Genomic DNA, 11,374 nt, shown 5'->3' with positions numbered 1-11,374 from the left:
TAAGGCTGTTGTAAGGATTGGAGAATAACGTACAGAAAGAGCCTGGCACGGTGCCTGATACAGGCTAGGCACTCAATAAGAGTTAGTTTTCTTTCATTTCTTATCATTTTCATTATTCTGCTTCCATGGTGTCTGGTATCCCATAAACTCTCAACAAGTACACTAGCAGTCATTACTGATAGTTTTATAAATGTTTGCAGAGTAGATAAAATAATTAGTGAATGGATAGAAGAAAATAGAGGGAAGGAGGAAGAGAAGAGGGAGGATCGAGGAGGGAAGGGGGAGGAGAAAGGAAGTGAACAGATTTCATTCACTTAATAAACATTCTTTTTTTTTTTTTTTTTTTTTTTTTTTCACTGTTCAAGGTTTATTTATTGTTTTAGTTGGTGTAACAGAGAGTTGGCTGCATCATTTATGTTGATTTTTCTTTTTTACATTACATGGCAATGTATACTATTCTGATACATATAGTACATAAAATAAGATTCTTTAGAACAGTTATGCACAAGACATGCAATACTGGATTTATAATCAATCCCAGAATGTGATTAATTGCAGAAAAAAAAGTTGGACTAGGCATCTTGGCTAAAGGAACCAGGAGTTATATAACACAGAGTTAAATACGCATCTGGTTTGAAGGGCAACTGCAGCATCTGCAACATTGTCAGTGGTACCTCTTGACGAAATAGAACTATTTTACACGAACCAGTTTAGGACCACACAAGATAAGTGCCATGCAGCATCAGGATACAGCTGCAGGGTTTTATGAACCATTCCTATTGCTAATGTTAGGAAACTGATGTTTTTCCTAGGCTGTCTTAACATTACTGCTTTAGTCACAGATCAGATATAAAGGACAATATGCACAACCTCCAACTAAAATCCTGTTGTAGCCTAGACAGTGAAGTGGTATGATATTAGACTTTAAAACTGCAGCTCCTTCTGGATCCCCCAAAGTGTATCTGCACTCTTCTTCAAACACGCCTGTTCCTCAGGAGTCAGAGTCACTTTCACAACATCTGAGATTCCATTCTGTCCCAAGACGCAAGGAACACTAAGGAAGACATCCTCTTTTATTCCATACAAACCCTTAATCATGGTGGAAATCGGATGCACCCGCCTAAGATTCTTCATTATACTTTCTGCCAAATCTGCCACAGATAGTCCAATGGCCCAGGATGTGTAGCCTTTCAGTTTGATCACCTCATAGGCACTGTCAACCACCTGTTTGTGAACTGCTTTCCAGTGTTCCTTATCTGCATCAGTGCCTAATTCGGGGTGCAGATTCTTCAGGGAGACACCAGCAACATTCATTCCACTCCATACAGGCACACTAGAGTCTCCATGCTCCCCAAGGATCCATCCATGACAGCTTAATGAGTGAACTCCCAGCCTTTCCCCCATGAGGTAACGGAACCGGGCTGAATCCAAATTGCAACCGCTTCCAATAACACGGTTTTTGGGAAAGCCGCTTATCTTCCAAGCCACATAGGTCAAGATATCCACTGGATTGGAAACAACAAGCAACTTGCAGTTTGGGCTGTATTTTACAACATTAGGAATGATGAATTTAAAGATGTTCACATTACGCTGGACCAAATTAAGACGGCTTTCTCCCTCCTGCTGACGTGCCCCAGCTGTGATAATAACCAGCCTGGAGTTTGCTGTCACGCTATAGTCTTTGCCAGAGACGATTTTTGGTGTTCTAAGGAAAAGGCTGCCATGTTGGAGATCCATCATCTCTCCCTTCAGTTTGTCTTCTATGACATCAACAAGAGCAAGTTCATCTGCCAAGTCCTTCATTAAGATACTGATGGCACAGGCCATGCCAACAGCACCAACACCAACCACTGTAATCTTATTGTGGGGGGCATGTTCTTCCTTAAGAAGATTCTGAATCAGCTGATCCTTGAGAGTTGCCATATTGGACTTAGAACCGAAAGGAATCGGGAGTACACGTCGGGCGGGCGGGCGTTGGCGGCAAGCGGCGCTGGACCCGGGGTTGGCGGCAGCTGCTCGGGTACCAATAAACATTCTTGAAGGACTAATATGTGGCAGTTATCATGAAGAGTGTACATTGATAAAAGAGATTTAACCCCTCCCTTCTGGAGTTTACAGCCTAGTAAGAAAAAGAGGTGATGAACAATTATACATAAAAATAAATATATGTGCATCTACTGAGAAAATAAATATCAAGGAAACTAAAGGGATGCAATATTAAGTAACAGTTCATATACCTGGTAGATAGAATGGTCAAGGAAACCTCTCTAAATAGGTGACAATTAAGCCAGGAGTTAAACATTAAATTGTATCAGTTATCAGTAGTACTGACACTAGTATCATTCACTAAGTCTAGTGTAAAATTATAAGTACATAATTCAAAAATATTTATAAAAGTTAACCACAATAATTATTTTTAATAAATGTTAAACTCAGTAATATCCATGCATTCAAAAAACATTTATTAACTACCAATATAAACAGATTCAGCCAACTGATGGCTTTGCATCTTGAAATGAAGGTGATAAACGCGTGAGCCAACTAAGATGAGACAATTCTTCCCAATGTCCACATAAGACAGCACGAATACATATGCAAACAGTGCATATCTCTTTATATTTCTATTACAAACTGTCCAAGTTTGTTTCAGCCAAAAACTTCTCTGCTAACATTAAAGTTATTACTGTCTATCAATAAGTGATAATGGAATGATGTCTTTATTCTGTGCATTTCCTAATTCCTTCTAATCAAATATAAGCTCTCAAAGGGCATTGCAACTTTATGCCTGTCTCCCCAGTACATCTCCAGCACCTAGAAAAGCACTTGACACGTGCTAGGCACTCAATAAACTGCTGTTGAGTGAATGAATTAATGCATGGATAAATGTGTTTGTGTTTCTCCAAATATATTTGCATTACAGACTTGTGATTTCACACTGAGTTTAGTCAATGTTTTTTAATACACTGACACTTAACAATCAAGACGCAGAGTCTTACTTATGCTAACAAATGCTGATTCCTCCTAATACACAGTATTGCTTTCCCCAGCTCTGAATATTAGCTTCTCATTCAATCTTTATGACATATATTTCTGAATAAATAAATAGGTTCCCTTGTGTACTAGCGTCTATTGTAAAACTGATCACTATGGTTTTATTTCATTAGGGGCTGGATACAGGATTAGAAACCTTCTAGGAAATAAAAAACCATGACAAGAGCATACAAATAACTGTGGGAGTGGAACCATACTCTGACAAAATACATGGGTCTCCACATGGCTAAAGCCCCACAAGGGTCATGAAAAGAGGGAGGTCAGAAGTAGACCTTCAATATTCTTGAAGAACCAGTCATAGTTGAATTGGTATGTTTTAGTTATTTTGGCAACCAGACCTGCAACCTGAATAAGATACTGCTGCTCTAGCAGAACAAAAGAACCATTAATGACACCCACTAACCCGTGTAATTCTCATTTACACCTCTTTATTACCTTCCATATCCTCTGTGTGATGCATTACACAATCCATTAATTGTTAACACACACGCAAGTCAAGATCTTTTATTATGCGAGGTCATCAGTCAGTGATAACAGAGATATTGATGTATTAGGTTCCTCATCAGAAGTTGAGCAACATTTCCACTCAAGATGATAGACCTTTAAAACATACTCAGTAATATTGACTCTCAGTCTTCTGTTGCTTTTCTCTGAATGTGCATTTAGAGCTTTATACATCTTATCTATCCACCCACACATTCATTAAACATTCAGCGTTAATTTTCTACTCTTATAGACAGGATCATGCCTGTCTTGTTCACTGCTGTATCTTGAGGATCTAGAACATAGTAGGAGCTCAATAAGCTATTGGGATTGAAAATAAGTGAATAAGAATGTGGTAAGCAGAATTCTAAGTTGGCCCCCATGACCTTCATCCCGTGGTGTTACTTCTGTGATAATGTCACCTTATATGACAAAGGGATTTTGCAGATGTAATTAAGGCTAATAATCCATCAACCTTAAAATAGGACGATTATCTGTGGGGACCTAATGTAATCACATGAGAGCTTGAAAAGCAGAGAATTTTCTATGGCTAAGAACAGAACGGGAGGTCAGAGAGTTTCAAAGGAAAAATCAAAGCACTTCTTCACTGACTTTTTAATAGCTTTATTGAGGTATAATTGATATATGAAGAACTGCACAAATGTGAAGTGTATAATCTGATAAGCTTGGACATATGCAAACACCCGTGATACCATCACCATAATCAAAATAATACATATAACAGTTGTCACAACTTCCAGAGTTTCCTTGTGCTTTTTTTTTTTTTAGGACACAACATAAGGTCTATGCTCTTAAATTCTGAAGTGTATAACTGCACATTGCTAACCATAGACAAGTCTCTAGAACTTATTCATCTAGCATAACTGAAACATTGTACCCACTGAATAGCTAAAGTACTTCACCCCCTAGCCTCTGGCACCCACTATGGTATTCTTTGCCTCTATGAGTTTGACTATTTTGGATACCTTGTATAAGTGGAACCATGCAGTATTTGTCCTTCTGTGATGGGCTTATTTAATTTAGCATAAATTAAAATTAATAAATTTCCTCGAGGTTCATGCATGTTGTTGCAAATGGCACGATTTCCTTCTTTTTGAGGCTGAATAATGTCCCACTGTCTGTCTATACTGATGGAGGAAGCCATGAGAGTTCCAGAGAGTGGTCCCTAGGACTCAAAGTGACCACCAGCTAACAGCCAGCAGGAAAGCAGAGACCCCGGTCCCACAGCCACAGGAAGCTAAGTTCTGAATGAGCCTGTAAGAAGATTTTTCCCCAAGGGCTCCAGATAAGACCCCAGCCCATGTAACACCGTAATTTCATTCTTGTGAGACCCTAATTGCAGAACCCACTTGAACCCACAAAGACTTCTGACTTACAGAGCTGTGAGATAATACACAGGTGTTCTTTTAAGCCACTAAATTTGTGACTATTTGTTACACATGATAGATAACCAATACAGGGGAGACTTGGGGAAGATATCAGTAGCAGCGACAGCAAAATATTTTAATCTCCTGAAATCCTTACATAAAAATAAATAGAGCAACTAAATAGCAAAACCATGGACAACGTATACAACAAACGCAGGTAATAAAGCACCTACACAAATTCCAAATTTCAAGTGGGAGGATGAGGAAAAGAGCCTCAAGTCTTCAGTGGGTCAGATAGCACAAAGGAAGCACAGGAAAGAAATGGGATGTCTACAGACCTGAGAATAAGAGAAACTCTAAACAGACAATAGGAACTCACTAGAAAGCACAGTGGGCCAGTCTGAGGCCAACAGGCAAGACTGGGGATACTATAACCACTGTAAGAGCCAGTGAGTGCAACAGGCCACTGTGAGTTCTGAAAGAGGCAGGAGCTATCTGGGCCACATGAACCCTTGGTGGCAACCAGCCAAAATCCCCTTCCAGGACTGGGCCCCACACTGAGGAGAAACTGCTGGGAAGAGAATCAAAATCATTGTAAATCAACTGCACTCCAATAAGAATTAAAGTATATATACAAATAAATAAATAAAAATTTTGAAAAATAAAGGTTTGGATAAAAGTGTGTGTGTGTATGTGTGTGTGTTGGGGGAGGGGTGGAATAAGAGCCAGAAAAATCTCAGAAAGTAAGCCACCATACTTGTGATATACATGAAAACAACAGATGAGGAGGCTCTGTGAGATTAGAAAAATTATCCCAAGCCACATTTCCTTCTAAAAGTTCAGGAGAACTAATTTCATACAAAAATGACAACAGAAAAGTATTGAGGTCAGATCCCTTGCAGCATTACAAGAGAAAAAAGAGAACCAGGAACCAATAACATTCTTACAGAGATGAAAGAAAGCCAGAAAGACACACCCACAAAACAGATCAAAACTGTAGCCTACAACATTATAGAATAAAATTATACCAGATTGGGGGAGAAAAAGAGCACAGATCAGAATTAGATAACTCAGAAATGAGGTAAAAGAAAACAAGACATAGTTACAAATAAAAAAATATCATTTAAAAATGAAAGCTAAACTAGAAAAAATACAAGATTAAAATAAATATAAGAATTAATACCATATATGGTGTCATAAGATAAGTAAAAGGCTTAAAATTAAATTTTTAAAATTAAAAAGGAAAAAAGAAGATAAAATATTTCAAGAGAGAGAACAAATACTAAAGATAGGCAGAGAAGGTCCAAACGTCGATGGAAAAGAGGAGTTCCTAAAGAAGAAAATCAATGAAAGGGAGCAGAACAAATGCCAAAATATGTAATTTAGGAAAATTCCTGAAATTAAAAAATATGTATTTGAAACTCAATATTGAAAGGCACACCATACACCTGAAAATAGCAACCTGGACTGATAATCTCCAATATGTATTCAAATAAAATCTAATGGACTATAAAGCAAAAAAATATATATCATTTGGACATTAAAGCAAAAAAAGAAAATTATTTATAGAGGAAAGAAAATAATTGTATCAGGTTTTTGACAGCAACATTTTATGCCAGAAGAAAATGAAGTCCCATACTTAAGATATTCAAGGAAAGAAAATGTGAGCCTAGGATTTTATATCCAGCAAAACTGGCCTCCATGTATAAAGGGAACTATTACCAAAGTGCAAGAACTCAGGGTAAAATTCAGAACCTCCACAAACTACAAATTATGGATCAGACTCGGTGTCAAAGAAGCAAAGGAAAAAAGTGGGTCATCTGCTAAACCTTTTGAGTGCTTCTGAAGAATCTACTAGATAATGAGTTCAGACAAAATGACTAGAGGCATCTCTGAAAGGACTGGTTATGGAGATTAAACATACTGTTACTTACAGGTTTAAGATTAAGGAAGGCTAAAGGGGAGAATACAGTTTGCAATGACCACATGCTCAGACCATGTGGTTATAGTACAACAATCATAAAAAAAAATGGGAGGGAGTGTTGAATGAGGAAAATATGTGAAAAATAATTTTAACAGTTTTAAGTAATCATATTGGCAGTAGTGACATTAGTATTGTTATTCCAAGGTCGTGTAATCTGTGAAATCTGAACATAAACTAATAAGTAATTATGAGACATTTCAATTTTATTACCCCCTATGAACCCAAGAAAAATTCTCAACAAGGAAGAAAAGAAAATATAGATATAATACAGAAGAGGTTCAGCAAAATCCCGTGGTCCTGAATGTGACTTGGAAGTATCAATAGGAACTCATATGGTACTTTATCTTCTTCTTGGTTCTCTATACTGTAAAAACCAAAAACCAATGACCGACCAAACAAAATGAGCATCCCTAGCACACAGGTCAGGGGGATCATTCCATATCTGGGGCAGAAAATGTAGATGAGTTTAGAATATCTTACACCAGAAAGTGAAGGATTTATCAGGGTCATGTCAGAAGGACTCAGGAGCCAACTGGAAAAGACTCCCACTGGCAAAAACAGAACAATTTGAGCTTCAATAAGGCAACAAATGCAATGGGTTGAAACCCATCATGTATCACATTATGTTATAATAATATTAATTATAATAATAAAACTAAGTGGTATCCCTTTGAAGGATGACAGAGAATCAGTTTAGTGTCCCAAAAACTTATAAAGAGAAAGAATGCAGTATTGATCCTGCCTTTCCTACAGGAACTTCCAGGAACTCAAATAGAAGATGAGGCAAAGTATCTCTTTCTAAAAATATTCCTAGTTATACACAAAAAAATAATTAATTCAATAGAATATCAACATTTTGCAAGTCACAGTGAATTATCAGATGTAAGCATCATGCAACAACAGGTGTGACGTCAAAACAGAGAGAGGGCCAGACATTCTATGCCTCCTGAACACATCACCGCCAAGAGTTTTGCCAGAAAAACTGAACTCAAGTCTGATCAAGTCTCTGGACTCAACTGTCAATTTGCAGGAAATACAGTGAATGGAGGAACATGCTGAGCTGCACCAAGAGAATGCAATTCCAAAATCCAGACTGTGGGAAACCACAGGTTAAATGGCCTGGGTTTTCCACAATTGAACTGTGATGAAAATAAAGTTACAGAGGAGGAACTTATCAGCTAAAAGATACTTAACCATAAGCAAAAGGAAAAGACAACTTACAGAATGGGAGAAAATATTTGCAAAAAATGCAACTGACAAGGGCTTAATTTCCAAAACATACAAACAGCTTATACAGCTCAATATCAAAAAAAAAAAAAAAAAAAACCCAATCCAAAAATGGGCAGAAGACATAAACAGACATTTTTCCAAAGAAGATATACAGATGGTCAACAGGCACATGAAAAGATGCCCAACATCGTTAATTATTAGAGAAATGCAAATCAAAACTACAATAAGGTACCACCTCACAGCAGTCAGAATGGCCATCACCAAAAGTCTACAGAAAATAAATGCTGGAGAGGGTGTGGAGAAAAGGAAACCCTCCTACACTGTTGGTGGGAATGTAAATTGGTGCAGCCACTACGGAGAATAGTATGGAGGTTCCTGAAAAAACTAAAAATAGAGTTACCATATGATCCAGGAATCCCACTCCTGGGCATATAACTGGAAAAGATGAAAACTCTAATTCAAAAAGATACATGCACCTCAATGTTCGTAGCAACACAATTTACAATAGTCAAGACATAGAAGCAACCTAAATGTCCATCGACAGATGAAAGGATAAAGAAGATGTGGTATATATACACAATGGAATATTACTCAGCCATAAAAAACAGTGAAATAATGCCTTTTGCAGCAACATGGATGGACCTAGAGATTATCATACTAAGTGAAGTAAGTCAGACAAGAAAAAGACAAATATCATATGATATCACTTATATGTGGAATCTAAAACCAATGATACAAATGAATGTATTTACACAACAGAAGTAGACTCACAGACACAGAAAATAAAGACTTATGATTACCAAAGGGGAAAGCAGGGAGAGGGATAAATTGGGAATTTGCGATTAACAGATACACAACAAGTGTGTAAAATAGATAAACAACAAGGACCTACTATATCGCACAGGGAACTCTATTCAGTATCTTATAATAACCTATAATGGAAAAGAATCTGTAAAAGATTACATATATATATAACTGAATCACTTTGCTGTACACCTGAAACATTGTAAGTCAACTGTACTTCAATTAAAAAAAAGATATGTATGGGGCTTCCCTGGTGGCACAGTGGTTGGGAGTCCACCTGCCGGTGCAGGGGGCGCAGGTTTGTGCCCCGGTCTGGGAGGATCCCACGTGCCGCGGAGCGGCTGGGCCCGTGAGCCGTGGCCGCTGAGCCTGCGCGTCCGGAGCCTGCGCTCCGCAGCGGGAGAGGTCGCAGCAGTGAGAGGCCTGCGTACCGCAAAAAAAAAAAGATATGTAAAAGACATACCAAAAAAAAGAAAAGTCAAGGCCTATGGATAAACAGTTGAGTGATGAAAGTATCTGAAAATTCATGGAAATTATCACTATAAAAGTCAAGATTAGGAGTCAACAAATTTTGCTGCAGTAAATACTTTTTAGGCTTTGAGGGCCAGGTAGTCTCTGTCATAACTACTCACCTCTGACATTATAGCGCTGAAGCAGCCATAGACAATAACTAAATAAATGGGCATGGATGTGTTCCAATAAAATTCTGTTTACAAAAATAGGGGCAAACCAATATCTGGTCAAGATCATGGTTACCTTGGAGGAGAGAAAGTGAATTAGGATTGGGATGAAATACCTGAAGGGGTTTCTGGGGTGACCAGCAGAGTTCTGTTTCTTGAGCTGAGTGATTGTTCAGGTTATATTACTGCATTAAGCTATATAATTCTTACATGCGGTTTTCTGTGTTTCATTTTAAAATAAAAAGGTAAAATCAAGTGAGTCATGTAGAGAATGACTAAAGATCTGCTATTCAGTTTTTTCTATGAAAGATAACAATCGCCTTCCCTTCCTGTAGTACTTTTTCTTCAAAGAAGCCAAGTGAGCCATGAGAATGGTGGCCTAGTGAGAGTTGGGCCATGACAACATTGCCAGGATTTGGTTCTAGTTTCACTGGTACTGAGTGTGATGGTTAGTTTTAGGTGTCAACTTGGCTAGGCTATAGTACCCATATATAGGGTCAAACACTTGTCTAAATGTCACTGTGATGCTATCTTTTAGATGTATTTAACATTTCCATCAATAGACTTTGAATAAAGCTGGTCACGCTCCATAATGTGGGTGGGCCTCATCCAACCAGTTGAAGGCCTAAGAGAAAAAAGACTGCGGTCCCCTGAGGAAGAAGGAATTCTGCCTCCACGAGGCCTTCGGACTCCAGCTGCAACATCAGCTCTTCCCTGGGTCTCCAGCTGGCCAGCCCACTCTGTGTGTTTCAGACGTGACAGCCCCACTGTTGCATAGGCCAATCCCTTAAAATACACATCCTGTTGATTCCATTCCTCTGAAAAAACACTGACTAATACACTAACTGTGTAACCTTGAACAGGTTACCTACCTTATCTGTGCTCTGGGTGCGTCATCACTAAAATGGGACAGTTGTTGTAGCAAATACAAAAAAGAAAATATATGCCCAATATATTGGGAGGGTTTTCTGAATAGAAGACAAACCTTCCCAGGAAAAGGCCATTTGACTTTTCCCCCACTGTCCTGACATGATAAAAGGATGCCTGGAGGACTAGCAGCCACCTTGTGACCATGAAGATGAAAACCATATGCTGAGGACTGTGGATGAGCACAAAGGAACCTGGGTCCCTGATGTCAACACTCAGCCATCACACCTGGTCGTGAGAGAAAACTATTAGGCTGAGCCAGAAAATCACTATGGTTCAACTTAATAAATATAATCCTAACCTTCACTTTTATAGTCAAGCACAAAACAACAGACAGAACACTGAGCAAATATGTTTTACGGGGAACAGTGCCTAGAACATAGATGTTGTTATCATTAGCACTGTATGCCGTCCCCCTCCACGCGGGATGTCCCACCACAGCTCAATGCGGCCGCAGCCACAGATCCAGACAATCGTATTCTCAGCCTCAAATCCAGAGGAAAGAAACTGTGTCTCTCCCTTGAGCATCCAACAAAATTCTAGTCAACAGAGATGGGAAATGCTGATCTAGCTTACAGCAGTTAGGGCCCAGGCCTGATGCTAAGAGTTGGGGCTAGAAGTGACCTGATTTAGCAAATAAAAACATAGGATACCCAGTAAAGTTTGAATTTCAGATTAAAAAAATGAATGAATTGTTTTCAGTATAACATGTCTCCCATGCTATATTTGGGAGAAGCTGTACTAAAAAAAATGCTTTATCTGAAATTCAAGTGTAACTGTGTGTCCTACATTTTAGGACAACATTACTTAGGGCCCATCACACCTAA

At 38.5% G+C, this 11,374-nt stretch overlaps 1 protein-coding gene across 2 annotated transcripts; it reads right to left on the bottom strand.

Annotated features, from left to right (window-relative positions):
• Positions 1-337: 337 nt before the first annotated feature.
• LOC307063429 (L-lactate dehydrogenase A chain) lies at positions 338-1,962 on the bottom strand. 2 transcript variants are annotated; one of them, XM_079719583.1, is made up of 2 exons: positions 1,237-1,947; positions 338-967 (listed from the first exon to the last, which is right to left on the bottom strand). In XM_079719583.1, exons 1-2 carry the CDS (start codon positions 1,921-1,923, stop codon positions 833-835), a joined length of 822 nt encoding a protein of 273 aa, XP_079575709.1. In that variant the 5' UTR covers positions 1,924-1,947; the 3' UTR covers positions 338-832. The 2 variants fall into 2 exon arrangements, with proteins under 2 accessions (XP_079575709.1, XP_079575708.1); XM_079719582.1 differs by having other exon boundaries at positions 338-1,962.
• Between the last annotated feature and the right edge of the window lie 9,412 nt (positions 1,963-11,374).

This window comes from Hyperoodon ampullatus (assembly GCF_949752795.1).
Source record: "Hyperoodon ampullatus genome assembly, chromosome: 14".
In the NCBI taxonomy this organism is placed as follows: domain Eukaryota; kingdom Metazoa; phylum Chordata; class Mammalia; order Artiodactyla; family Ziphiidae; genus Hyperoodon; species Hyperoodon ampullatus.
Note: the sequence above shows the minus strand (reverse complement) of the source record. Positions and strands in the feature narration are given on the sequence as shown.